Genomic DNA, 14,458 nt, shown 5'->3' with positions numbered 1-14,458 from the left:
ATGAAGAGTGCCAATGACATCATAACAACAATAGTAATCATAATGCCTAGTGCTTGTTTGTTTGTTTGTTTGTTTGTTTGTTTGTTTGTTTTCTGAGACGGAGTCTTGCTCTGTCACCCAGGCTGGAGTGCAGGAGTGCAGTGGCGTGACCTCAGCTCACTTCAACCTCTGCCTCCTGAGTTCAAACAATTCTCCTGCCTCAGCCTCTCAAGTAGGTGAGATTACAGGCACACACCACATTGTCCGGCTAATTTTTGTATTTTTAGTAAAGATGGGGTTTCACCATGTTGACCAGGCTGGTCTCCAACTCCTGACCTCGTGATCTGCCCGCCTCAACCTCCCAAAGTGCTAGGATTATAGGTGTGAGCCACCATGCCCGGCAATCATACCTAATATTTATTAACTGCCAAGATCCTACCTTGAGTTGAGGGCTTTATATCCATGATCGCATTTAATCTTTACAACAACCTTATGTTCTGGGTACCATTATTATAATTCTTACTTCCCAGATGAGAAAATCGCAGCTTAGAAAGCTTAAATAACTTGTGACCCAGTGAATCCAAATCTGCCTGAGCCCAGAGCCTGTACCCTTCTTATTGTACTTCGTTTCTTGGGGCAAGAGAGAAAGATGGCATCAATGTTAAGATAGAAGACCAGCTGAAGGAGAGTTTGGTAGAAGCAAAAAGACCAGGGAAGTGAAGGGTAGTGAGCCCAGGGGTAGTGTCCTCTAGCCTGAGCTGGGGAGTACTCCATAGGAGTGTACAAGTGTAAGCCTAGCATTCGTGTACCTTATGTATTTGTTTTTTATTTTTTTCAAGACAGAGTCTCGCTTTGTCGCTCCAGCTGGAGTGCAGTGGCGTAATCTTGGCTCACTACAACCTCCGCCTCCTGAGTTCAAGCATTTCTCCTACCTCAGCCTTCCAAGTAGCTGGGATTATAGACATGTGCCTATAATCCCAGGTGTGCCACACCTGGCTAATTGTTGTACTTTTAGTAGAGACAGGGTTTCGCCATGTTGGCCAGACTGCTCTTGAACTGACCTCAGGTGATCCGCCCGCCTCACTCTCCCAAAGTGCTGGGATTACAGGCGCAAGCCACCGTGCCCAGCCAGATTCATGCACTTTAATACAGGAATTCAATACTCTGATTAAACAAAGTTGAGAGAAGAAAGCCTGAAGGCCTATAGGAAGAAGGCAGAGGCACATCTGGAAATGAAAACAGAAAGGAAAGGGAGATGCAAGCACCTAGGGAGAAAGAGCAATGTTATCGTGAAGGCAGAAGCTTGGGAGGGAATAGAACCCAGCCCTGGGATTTCCAAACATGGCAAAGAGGGATTGACTGGGCCAAGGAATAGGGAGAAGCATTTTTCTCACTCTAGGTACCTTCCAATGTCCACCAATACAGGTCAACATTGCACATGTGTTCACTTACTTCATCTGGTACAAATTATTAGTGCCTCTGTGGTCAATATCATGGCAGAAAGCAGCAGCAAGCATGGCAAAGGCTTCAAGATCCGTATAGTATTTTTTTAATCTTCCTGTCTAAAAAAATAACATAAATACATATATCTATAATTTATTTGAATTAACATATCTCTATACCAAGTGCAGCAAGGCCTGCCTGCAGTAGAGAATAGGCCCACTAGTTTTTGGAGCAAGTTCACTTTATTTGTTGTGAGTATTGTAGCATTGTGGGTAATGACTGAGCTTTCCTTTAAGAAGGTAAGTATGTGAATGTCTGAGTGATCATCCCACCGGTGCTCAAGGATACCCACGTTCCCTGGAACTCATCTGCAGCAGAGAGGGGTTTGTGCCCTGAATTTTTAAATTACTGATCTAAAATGATGGACCATACCTATTTCTCACCATGCTCAAATGGGAAATCTGCAGGTTTACAAGGATTTACAACCCTCTGCACCTACCATCAGCAAAGTAAACATGGTCTGTCCCACGTTGAACCCATGCCGCCAATTGTGGTAAGTGACAGCTCGGTACCCTTTCCTCACAGTGTACATCCATCTGGTAAGAACCTAAAAGAAGACGACACCATTCAGACTTTGGAATAGAATTCTAAAGGTTAGAAGGTCTGTGGCAATCTTATCTAAAAAGATGTGTTGGTCTTGTTGACAGGGGTTAAGCTGATGTATTTAGAAAGTTAATAATAATTTAAAATTCAAACTGAGTCCATCTTTTGAACCACAGAAAACATCAGTGAAGCAGAGCCACATAATCACATAGTATTTTAAATTAAATACCATCTGACCTCTACAGGTACTTTGAATTTCTCCACCACATTTATTTCAAAAAACAGTCGTATTCCACATTGAATCAATCCGTGCTCTGTAATGGGGAAGTCACTGAAGCGGAATTCGTACAGTTCTGCAGAGCGTGGGTCTGGCAAGTCCTCTTTCTGTTGAGATAAGGATGGATTGTTTCAGATTACATTCGTCTGTTTTCCCTTTCCACTCCCATAGCCAACATTGAGTGTAAACCAAAATTACAATAACACAATGTGTGATTCACTGAGCCACCATGTGCCAGGCACTGGATGATGCAGTTTGCACAGATTATCCTCACGGCAGTCCTACACAATTGTCTCCATATTACAGGTGATGAAACTGAGACTTGGCTATCTTAAAGACTTTCTAAGTGATGGGATACCATTCCAAATCCAACTCCAGTAGCTGTTTTCTTTCTATGCTGCAAAATAAAATGTTTAGTTACAAAAGCCTTACTCATTTTCAATACTCAACTTTTTATCTGTTCAGGAAATATTCAGTAAACAGTAAACGACTGCTTAATTCAATTCTTTTGAATTTTCTTTATGTGCTTAGTGACAGTTTTTCACTAGAATGTGAGCTCCCCGAGGGTGGGGATCATCTGCTTATTTGCTGCCATATCCCAAATCCGCAGGGCCAGTCCCATGCAGGTGCTTGGGAAATGCCTGTTGAATGAGTGGATGGATAAACCAATGATTGCCCTGCAGTACAAAGATATACTTGCAGACATTTCATTTAACTCACATCTGGTTAGGATTCCGGATTATGTGAAAAAGCAGTGAAGTAGACACATGGCATTGCTGCGACTTCAGAATTAAAAATATGGATCTTGCCCTTAAGGAACTTAACTTATTAAAGTGACTATAAAATATAGATGAGTGAAAAGTAAGCACTTAGAATAATCAGAGAGTATGGCCAGTGCTCCATGCTGAGGGATAAACTGAATGTCCTTGGACAGGTGGGGAAATTTTTAAATGAGGAGAGATGCTGGAGGGACATGCATGCAGCTGAGCTGGCAGAAGGAAGCGGAGAGATTCCATGTGGGTGAGAAAGTGCCAAGAGGCAGAAGTTAGCAACGACTATGTAGGTCTACCAGACAGACCTGCAGGAGCAATTCAGTTCAATGGGTATTTATTTGAATGTGTACTATGTCCTTACTAGCGCACTGAGGAGGACACAAACATAGGGAAAGGCAGGACACTCCCCTTTGTTAAGTTTAATGTTTTTCAGGGGACGGCCATGCTCTACACAGATTTCAACACCGAATGGTATATAGCTATTTAAAACAAAATTATGGTTTCCAGTCCCCCCAGCCCCTGGGCCTGGGCTGGCCCCTCACACTCTTGCACAGAACTGTTGCTATACCCAGAAAATTGGCTGAGCCTTCCCTGGAGCTAACATTAAAGTGCAGGCCTGGAGAAAGACTCACGTACATGAAGATGGAAAAATAATTATGTAGCTGAGAAATGATGCCAGGATAATTTTGGAGAACTCCTCTGAAATATTTGTTACATTCCTCAATTTTATGCAGCAATGATATGGGATTTGCCCTGAGTAGATTTTACATTCAAAATAGGCTGTTTTTTTGTTGTTGTTTTGTTTTTTAGGAAGTCTACTGGTTCTTTGTCCACTTTATTGCTTCTACAACATGAGATCCTTCTTCCTTTATATAAGAAATTAGAGAATTTCTAGTGACACGGATGTCAGTGAATGTTTTGTTTTCCAAGAAGATGTCTGTTGTTGAGGGCAGGTGGGGAGAAGAAACGGTGATCTTCTGGGCCAGGCTGAGAGGATGGTGCTCAAAGGGAGAGCCAAGCAAAATGGGAGAAAAGGAAACCTCAGATGACATGAAAACATGGGGGTGGGAAGTAAGCCCCGAAAAGGGGTCAAAGGCCAACAGTCCTAAGGTAGCAGAGCAAAGGCCCCGGGTGGGAGGACAGAGCCCATAAAAGATGGAAAGGGAGAAGGTGAGATAGTCGATGTGTCTTAGTTTAGAAAGAACACTCGCATCACAGATTGGAAAGAGACAGTGGAAAACAGGTTATAGCAGTTAGTAAGGAAATTAAGTGTGATCTTTCCATTTCAATCAGATGGAATTCAACCCTCTGAAATTCAAGGTCTGGGGGTCTTGGTAAGTATCCCAGGATTTCATGTGATTCCAGGAGAGCCACATTCTAGAAACAAGGGCTGCACCCTAATAGGAGGAATAAAACCAAAAAAGACCATCCCAGATGAAATCTAAAACAACTCTCTCATCTGCCGGAGGAAACTCTAACCCTCTTTGCAGAAGGATAATATCACTCAGAGCCCCTACAAGTTTTTATCTATAATATCTGATTTTTTATTTTAAAAGCATGAGGCATGCTTTAAAACAGGATCAAATGACTAGAACCCAGGTGTAAAAATGAACAGTAAAATCAGATCTATAGGTGATTCTGGTATTAAGATGAGTACCTTAAAATAATACACACCAATACGTTTTTTAAAATACAGGGAAAAATAGTCAAAATAGATCAAATGATGAAAAGTTTTAACACAGAGTTAGAACCTTAACAAAAGAATTAAAAGTACCTTCTAGAACTGAAAAAAAATCTCTGAAATTAAGAATTTATTGAGCGAGTTTAACAGTTGATTGGACACAACAAAAGACAGAATTAGTGAAGTGGGAAAGTTAATTTCAACCAGAAATAATAGGGATGGCCTACTGGCAACAACAGGAAAGAATGGAGCCTTCAGACTCCAGAAGAGAAGCTAGAAATGGCAGGGGGTGCCAGTGCCTAGAAGGATCCATGCTCCATGCTAACTCTGTCATGTCCTCTGGGGTGGCCATGGTGTCATCCAAAGCTATTAAACTGTGCCTTGATATCCCTACATTCTGTGCCTGAAGTCCCGTAAGCAGTAGTCTAGCCTAGCTGCAATTGTAAATTATCTGTGGGAATTGGACCAGAGGCAACAAAGATGAAGAAAAGCAGGGAATCAAAAGGTCAATCTTCAGAAGAATTCTTTCTTTTTAGCCTTGAGAAATATCAGGAAAGAGAAAACTCAATATTTACTTGAAAAACAAGAAAGCATGTCCTAATATATTATTGATTTCTATATTATCTATTTAACAGGCATTAAGGTTAGAAAGAAAACACTTACCAAAATTGCAACAAGTTGTTTTTCTTCACAGTCGTCAATTACATCAACATTTAACTTCTCTTGAAATTTCTAAAATGTAAAAGCAATTGAGGTGTGAAATTCCTAAAGGAGAAGATTTCCATCTGATTCCTCTACTATTACAATCTTAGTTAAGATATCTTTAAAATATGCAGGAGGAAGAGGCTGGACAGATCCCTGGAGCCCAGGAGTTGCAGGATGCAGTGAGCTGTGATGGCACCACTGCACTCCAGCCTGGGTGAGAGAGTGAGACCCCATCTCTAAAAATAAGTAAATAAATAAAATATACTACAATGAGTTCCATGGCAAAGATGCGTTCTTTGTCATAGATACAAAGACCTATAGCACCTGATTATGAAGATTTTTTTTCAAGAAATAATCTAATATATTTGATTCTTAAAATTCCCTCAAAATGGTTACAGTAACGTTTTTTTTTAAAGAGGTGTGGGTTGTTTGCACGTAGGAAAGAGCAAATGAGTGGTTTACATTTATTTTTCCATTAGCTTATCACAGTTCCCTTTATTCCCCCCAGATCTTCTCATCTTTAACATCTCAGACTCTCAAACTGAGTTACACTCAAACCAGTCTGCAAAACCAAAAACGAACACGCTCACCAAAAACAACCCACTCCAGCAAAACCACACACACGTGCGCGCGCACACACACACACACACACAAAGCCAGGGAAATAAAAGAAATAGAGATGGTGGGCACATGATATTTTTCCCTTCATTTTGTGGTGATTAGAACATGGTTAGCAAATATCCACTTGCTCCCCCATCATCTATAAGGTTGGTCTTCGTAATGTGACTTTCTTTGACCAGTGAGCATTTTGGTGAATGTGATGTGAGCGAAAACTGGAAGTATGCCTGCACAATTGGGCTTGCTCTCTTGCACTTCTGTCATCTCTGTGAGAAGGATATCTATCAGGTAGCTCCTGGTCCAAAAAGGATGAGAGATACATAGAGCAAACCAAATTCACAGCTTGGAGCCAAGTCCAGCCACTGTCAATCAAAGCCTGGTCAACCCACAAATGTGAGTGAGAGATAGAGGTTCATTACTGCATGCCACTGAGGTGTCAGGGTTGTTGTTATGCAGCATTATATGACAATAGCTGACTGATACATTTCCCTTCCTAAAATATATTTTTTTTCTTGCTACAGCTCCCATAGCCCCAGGGCTATTTTGAATGAAGTGCTATTCCAGTCAAGCAGCTGTACTTCCAGTAAGGGTCTCTGTACACTGGGCCATCCATGTCTTCTTCCAACCCCTCCTTCACTGTCTCTCTCTCCCAGTCCAGGAGTAAACCATTCGCATTTGTCAGACCCATGGGTAATTAGATGACTTCTAGAATATGTGGTTAGGTAACACCTTATGTCCACAGGACTGAATTTCTCACTTACCAAAATGGACTTAATTTCTTCAGGAGTGGCTTTGGTTTGGTTCATGAGCATTTCCTGAGCAATGTCCTTTCTGTTTTCTAGCTTATTCATCTTATCATAGGTGTCAGTATTTAAAAGAGACCATCCAAGAAATTGTGTGAGAGTCTGAAACAGATAAAAGGTGATTCTAATTCTCTTCAATTAAAGCAAAATTGGTTTGGAGGCAACAATCTGCATGCTTTTCTATCAATCTCCCTTCCATCATTAACCACCCTGTTCCTTCTTTTAATTTAAGAAAAACATACTAATAATCAGCTTCAGACAATAAAACTGGCCGAGTTATTGCTTTTTAAAGTGTACCATGTACCATGAATACTTCATTAGAAGAGAGAGGGGTTACCAACACCAGTATAATCAAGCAGGACCTAAAAATTAGGCAGGGTGCTGGGAGTAAGAATAAGAATGAGAGGCAGTGGGAAGGAGGAGTGGGAGAAAGAAGAGGAAAATCGTCTTTCCCGTTTTCCGAGTATTATAACAAATTTTGTTTAAGCTAAAATTTTGTACTTTGGTAGAATATGTTGCAGTTTATAGAAGTCAGGAAATAGAAACGACAAAATAACAGCGTATTGTTTATAGCTATGTGTGACTCATGTCTTAATGGCCCTTCAAAATATCATTCCAGAATAACAAATAATGATGCGCCCTCTCGTATTTTGTGAATTGCATTGACTTCCATTATCTTATGATTGCACTTACCTCAGTAATGTATTCATCATGCTCATCGAAAGGTTTTCCATCCTTCCTGTTGTAAAATGTAGCCACTCCCACAATATCTTCTTTCTTGTTGACAATAGGCAACGACAAAACATTCTTAATGACCCAGCCGGTTTCATCTACAGGTCCTTTCTACAAATGAGAAGGGACCTCAAGTTATTTTTTTTTTTTGCCTTTTATTTTGAAATAATCATAGATTCACAGGATATTACAAAAGAAATGTACAGAGAGATTTCAGGTATCCTTCACCCAGTTTCACACAATGGTAACGATGGTTAGACAACTATAGTACATTTTCTACTGTCTTGTGTAACTATAGTACAATATCAAAAACAGAAAACAGACATTGTACAATCCAGAGCTGATTTGGATTTTACCAGATTTGTATGCACTTACTTGTACATGTATGTGTGTGTGTACATATAGTTTTATGCAAATTTATCCCTTGTGCAGATTTTCAACCACCGTTAGAATCAAGATACAACACTATTCCGTCACTACAAGACTCCCCTGTACTCCTCCTTTCTAGCTACCACCCAACCACTTGCCACTTAGTTTATTTCTAATTTAAAGAAAGAGGCTGGGCACAGTGGTTGGAGCCTGTAATCTCAGCACTTTGGGAGGCCAAGGCAGGTGGATCACCTGAGGTCAGGAGCTGGAGCCAAGCCTGGTCAACATGGTGAAACACCATCTCTACTAAAAATACAAAAATTAGCCAGGCATGATGGCGGGCACCTGTAATCCCAGCTACTCGGGAGGCTGAGGCAGGAAAATCGCTTGAACCCAGGAGACAGAGGCTGAAGTGAGCCGATATCATGCCACTGCACTCCAACCTGGGCAGCAGAATGAAATTCCGTCTCAAAAAAAAAAAAAGGAAGAATAATCTTTCGGTGTTAGATGTGCAATTCCTACTTTGTGTCAGAACATTGCTAGGGCCATTATATGTACTCTAGCACATCCAATAGAGTGAACTAGAACCAAGTGTCTGTTTTCTGACAATTCTAACCTTTTCCCTTTCTTGCCCAAGCCTGAGGGATGGGAAGTGCTTCTTACCACTATGTTACCTCACTTTTCCCTTTACACTTTTTCTATCCTCCAACACTTGTTTGGCTAATTCCTTATATAAAATTCTCCTGTTGAAATGCTAGTGTGGTTTTTATTTTTCTGACTGATCCATGAAGATAGTCTTTCATTCTGTGGTGTGTTGAGTTGAGTAAACATTTGTCAAGCCTCTATGGTATGCCAGGAACTGGGGCAGTTGCTGAAGGCACAAAGAATAAATCACAGGTCTTACCCTCAAGATGCTTAGGATCTAGTGGAGGGATACAGGCACAAAAGTTTAGGAGTGTTTCTCAAAGTGTGGTCCAAGGACGATGTGCAACTGATTTGTTTTAGCTTGTTTCATTTTCTTTTCTTTTTTCTTTTTTCTTTTTTTTTTTTTGGAGACAGGGTCTCACTATGTTGCCCAGGCTGAAGTACAATGGCACGATCTTGGCTCACTGCAACCTCTGCCTCCCAGGTTCAAGTGATTCTCCTGCCTCAGCCTCATGAGTAGCTGGGATTACAGGCACCATTATGCCTGGATAATTTTTGTATTTTTAGGAAAGATGAGGTTTTACCATGTTGACCAAGCTGGTCTTGAACGTCTGACCTCAAGTGATCCACCCGCCTCAGCCTCCCAAAGTGCTGGGATTACAGGCGTGAGTCACCACGCTTGGCCTGGTCATGCATCTTCAATAAGCTTCCCAGGTAATTCTGATGCCCTCTGAAGTATGAGAACCATGATGTAGCATTTGCACAGTATGTAGCTAAGGCAAAGGTAGACAAGCACTCAACACACCACATTGTTTGTGCTTGAAGACTTCCCGAGGCTTAGTCATCCTTACAGGCCCCTGTTAAGTCTTGACTCTCCCATGAAGCCTTTTCTAATTTTTCTAACTCATAAAGAACTTTTCTGTTTTGGAATTCCAACTGCACTTACAGCCTGAACCACAATTTAGCATTTAGACTGAGCATGTAATAAGTGCTCAGTCTAAGTAACTTGTTACTACTCTATGTAGTCATTATATGTGGAGTGAAAAGCAGAAGAACCAAATCTCAATGTCTGTGTCCTGATGGTCAAAGCTTTAGAAAAAGATGCAGTGCACAGTGCTTGCAAAGCCTGCATCTTTGGAAAACACTGAGAAATATTTATGTACTTATGCCATCATATGGACCAAGGACAAAATCAATAATAGAAAATATATCACATGCGTGCGAAAGAACTTCATGTGTATTTGTTAAAGCTTCCAAAATAAGCTTTGCTGACTGCTTCTCAGTGTTTCAGGAAATATTCATTTGCTACCAGTTCATATTCTTGTGTTTTGCCATTCACTAGAGCTTGTTGACAGACAAGTGACAGAAGGAACCTAAGGTTTAAGAAAAATTAGTAGGACAAAAAACTGAGGAAATTCTATGCACTTTTCTTCCTGTGAATTGGGATCACTTTAACTGGTGTTAAAGGAAGACCCCTTAGTCCACTTCAAGGAACACTATGGCAGGCAGAACAATGGCCCCCAAACATGTCTATATCCTAATCTCTGGAACCTGTGAATATGTTATCTTACACAACACAGGGGAACTAAAGTTGCAGATAGAAGGATGGTTGCTAATTAGCTGGCCTTAAGATGGGGAAATTAGCCTGGATGTTCCAGGTGGACCCAATGTAATTACAATGATCCTTAAAGGTAGAAAAGAGGTTGGAATCAGAATGGGAGAAGGAGCTATGATGACAGAAGCAAGGTCAGAGTGATGGTGCTGCTGGCTCTGCCAGGGGAAGGGTCACCAGGCAAAAGGTGGGCGGCCCTGAGAAGCTGGAAAATGCAAGGAGATGAATTCTCCCCAGAGCCTCCAGAAAGCAACAGAGTCCCACCGGCACCGTGATTTTAGCCCAAGAAGACTCATTTTGGAATTCTGACCTCCAGAACTGTGAGATAATACATTTCGTGTGGTTTTAAACCACTCAGTGGCAATTTGTGACAGCAGCAATAGGAAATGAACCCATTATGCCCCCAAGGAACATAGTCCGAGAACCACTGCCTTTGCAGGTTTGCTCTGATGGCAGTTCTTTTTATGTCACTGGCTTTTCCATCAAACTTCTCAGGTGCAAAAAGGAATCATAAGAATCACGGTGGGGCCTGAGCAGGGACAGAGAGAATCAGAAGATGGAGCACAAAAGGAGGGTGGTGGTTTGGGGAGGGTGGCCACCCAAGTCCGCTCTGCAGAATGATGCACAGGTGACGCCATTGAGGCGAAGTGGGGAGGGAGGCTGGGGACCTGAGAGAGACGTCAGATAGAGGTGCAGTCCCGACCCTGTGTGAAGGAGAAACAGAAGGATGGAAAGTTGAGGGGAGCCCCTTAGACTACCGTGCGGTTCTGAAACTGTTTGCAGAACTGTTAGGCATTCCTAGGGCCAAAGCTGCCTGGCAGGGGATCTGGCTGTCTTCCAGGAACAGGCCTGCTTTACTGTCCCTGCCACACTCAGTTACCAGTTGGGAGTGGCCCGTGGAGCCTGTGGCCTCGGCGCAGATGTACCATGGATTTCAGTCCAGCAGCCACTGCACAGCTACACTTCCCACAGGTGGAGATCTGAGAAGCACATTTTCGTGGGCACCACACTGATGTTTCCCAGAGAACTGGGAAATCCCTGTGGCCTGGAGGCTTATCCCACACTGGGGACTCCCCAAGGCCCCAGGCCTCCTCTCTGCCCAGGCTATCAGAGCACATCAGAGCAGTAGCTGCAGTGGAGCATGAGAGAAAGCAAAGGGCCTCAGATTTCAGAGCAACCTGCGTTCTCCTGGGCCAGCTCCATCCCCACTCCGTGTTTAGACAATGACTGCTTAAGGTTCAGACTCTAGAAAATCATTGTCCCCCTTTTGCTGGCATGCATCCTATCCTGACACCCACCTGCCACAAATATAGGGGTCAGGCCTGGGCACAGCATGTTCACAAATAAGCTTCAATTGCAAGGAGGAAGGAGCTAGAGCAGCCATATGGTGTTTACATGTTTTCCATGTCAATCAGCAAAGGGAGGAGCAGGCAGATGCACGTAACGCAGCAAGTGTGTACAGCTTTCCCCAAGGCATGGTGTGGTTCTGCAGCTAAGGAGGCACGCCAGAGCCTGGGGAAGCCTGGCTTTTCCTAAGAGGCAGAGATGGGGCTGTGTGTGTGAGAGAGACAGAAGGACCCCAACGGTACCCACCAGGGAGGGCAGCCTCTATTTCTGACTGAGATCAGAGCTCTAAGGGGATGTTTTTTTTAAACGCAGGACAGAGAATAACAAGTGCCCAGAGGCAGAAAAGAAGAGGCTGCGGAGCCAAATGCCAGTTTATCTCTAACAGTCAGGTTGGGAGGAGGTGACGGGTGGGGAGGGGGTGGCAGAGATGACAGGTGAGGAGGGATGGGCAGGTAGAGAGGGGAGTGGCAGAGATGACAGGTGGGGGGGTGACAGGTGGGGAGGGGGTGGTGAAGACGACAGGCTGGCCCTTCTGGTGGACTGGATGAACTCGCGGTGGGGAGGGATCAACAACAGGTTCCAGCAGGAAGCCCTGACGGGGAGAAGTGGGTCAGCTAGAGTAGCACATACAGAGGCTGATTACCGAGAGCATCTGGTGGTGAGTGGAGGCAGATTCCCCAGGCAGTGGGTCTCTGCACAGTGGAGAAGGAAGGATATAACCAACTCTAACAGCAGGAGAAGCTCTAAGGACTCAATCAGAATTGTTGATTTTCCTGAGAACAGTTGCAATAAGCCGCAGGGAAGGGCTGCTGAGAAAACCACCAGGAGAGCTGGATTCAGGATGTAGGATGTAGCCAGCCAATCATGCATGCAGAGAATGTTTACTGAGCATGAATACTGTGCCAGGCACCGTTGCTGCCCTTAGATCAGGGGTCCCCAACCCCTGGGCTGCAAACCAGTACTGGCCCATGACCTGTTAGGAACCAGGTTGTACAGCAGGAGGAGAGCAGTGGGCACTCAGGCGAAACTTCATCTGTATTTACAGTCACTCCCCATTGCTCGCATTACCGTCTGAGCTCAGCCTCCTGTCAGATCAGCAGCAGCATTAGGTTCTCATAGGAGTGCGAACGCTATTGTGAACTGCGCATGTGAGGGATCTGGGGTGTGCCATCCTTACGAGAATCTAACTAATGCCTGATGATCCGAGGTGGAAGTTTCATCCCAAAACCATCTCCCACCCCACCCCCATTCTGTGGAAAAACGGTCTTCCATGAAACCGGTCCCTGGTGCCAAAAAGGTTGGGGACCACTGCCCTAAATGACCAGGAGTGTGAGCAAATGGAGGAGTGGCAGGTCCCCTCCCTGGCCTTCTGTCTTATCTTTCTTTTCCTCCTTCACTGAAGAATCTGCTACTTGCTGGCCCAGCCAGGGTGAGTGGGAGATGGGCCCGTGTGTGCCTGTGGCCACACCTGAGCATCAGGCGGACTCTGGGGGTGGAGGAGAGGCCAGAGCATCCGCCCTCCTACCCCAGCCCCGAGAGGTGAGGCCTGCCCCAGAGTGCAGTTACCTGAAATGTGAAGTATTCATCCGCAGGGGCATTCATCATGTTACAGATCTGGAAGGCAAGAGGAGACAAATGTTCTGAAACATTGTATGGTGGCGCCCTCTCGACCCACAAAGCAGAATAAGAAAGGACGCATTGGAAGTGAGGATTTCCTACATGGCTCTTGACTGCTTGCAGGCAAATGGACCTCAGCTAAGCCACAGCTGCTAACAACTCATTCAAGATGGCTTCCCTGCTGCTAACTAAATTACTGGAGGACACGTGGTACCGTCTCTGCCCCTTCCCACTCCTCCAGACTCTAGGGAATCCACTCCAAATTCAAAGCAACAGGCTGCTCAGGCCAAGGAGAGGAGAAAGCTGAGAAATCCTAGCTCTGCTACAGCCAGGATGAGCAGCAGAGCTAGGATTGCTTTTTTTCTTCTTCCCAAAGTGAGATTTGGGTTAGAAGATGATGGCTAAGAGGCAGGAGGAAAAAGCCAGATAAGTTTTTAGTTACACCAAAGTAAGGATTCAGTGAGAGATATCACTTTAATTAGTGGAATTCAAAGACTATTGCTCACATCTATAAGAACAAGAAATCACTCCATTTTGGTTCATTTTAAGTTTTCTGTACCTTGGGTCATAGTCACAAATGGATCTTAATAAAAGACCATGTCTTTCCAAGAGATAATTAAAATCATAGCATTTTATTTCATTTTACTTTTTGTATTTTTTGAGACGGAGTTTTTGCTCTGTTCCCCAGGCTGGAGTGCAATGGCACAATCTCGGCTCACTGCATCCTCCACCTCCTGGGTTCAAGCAATTCTCCTGCCTCAGTCTCCCAAGTAGCTGGGATTACAGGCATCTGCCACCATGCCCAGCTAATTTTTGTATTTTTAGTAAGGACAAGGTTTCACCATGTTGGCCAGCTGGTCTCAAACTCTTGACCTCAGGTGATCCACCTGCCTTGGCCTCCCAAAGTGCTAGGATTACAGGCGTGAGCCACCACACCCAGTAATCGTAGCATTTTAAAGCCAGAAGGGATCTTAGCAATTAAGTTCACACTTAAAAAAAAATGAAGAAATGGAAGCCTAAAGAGGTTAAGTGATTTGTTTAAATCTATGGGATGGAACTAGAACTGTGATCTCCAGAACGAGTGCTGGGGAAATCAGCCCTCCTGGCTGGGAATTGGGGAAATCCTTGGCTTGTATCAGTTGCCAATATCCATGGTCCCAATTCTCCCGCCATGAGAGATTTCAAGCTGCCAACAGTTTAACAACTTGCTCACAAAAGTCCTAAAAAACTAACAATCTAACAAGATCTAAGAGG

General features: G+C 43.7%; 1 protein-coding gene across 3 annotated transcripts in view; it reads right to left on the bottom strand.

Annotated features, from left to right (window-relative positions):
- The window catches only part of PDE6C (phosphodiesterase 6C), a 50,188-nt gene that overhangs the window by 20,406 nt on the left and 15,324 nt on the right, over window positions 1–14,458 (bottom strand). For all 3 annotated transcript variants that reach the window (XM_005565975.5, XM_074002223.1, XM_074002224.1), the window contains 7 exons: window positions 13,154–13,201; window positions 7,576–7,725; window positions 6,841–6,984; window positions 5,420–5,488; window positions 2,263–2,409; window positions 1,922–2,029; window positions 1,432–1,541 (listed from right to left, as the gene is read on the bottom strand). In XM_005565975.5, the coding sequence (XP_005566032.3) occupies window positions 1,432–1,541; window positions 1,922–2,029; window positions 2,263–2,409; window positions 5,420–5,488; window positions 6,841–6,984; window positions 7,576–7,725; window positions 13,154–13,201 (776 nt within the window). The remainder of the gene's footprint in view (window positions 1–1,431; window positions 1,542–1,921; window positions 2,030–2,262; window positions 2,410–5,419; window positions 5,489–6,840; window positions 6,985–7,575; window positions 7,726–13,153; window positions 13,202–14,458) is intronic.

Source organism: Macaca fascicularis, chromosome 9 (assembly GCF_037993035.2).
Source record: "Macaca fascicularis isolate 582-1 chromosome 9, T2T-MFA8v1.1".
Lineage (NCBI taxonomy): Eukaryota > Metazoa > Chordata > Mammalia > Primates > Cercopithecidae > Macaca > Macaca fascicularis.
This window is presented reverse-complemented; position numbering and strand designations above follow the sequence as displayed.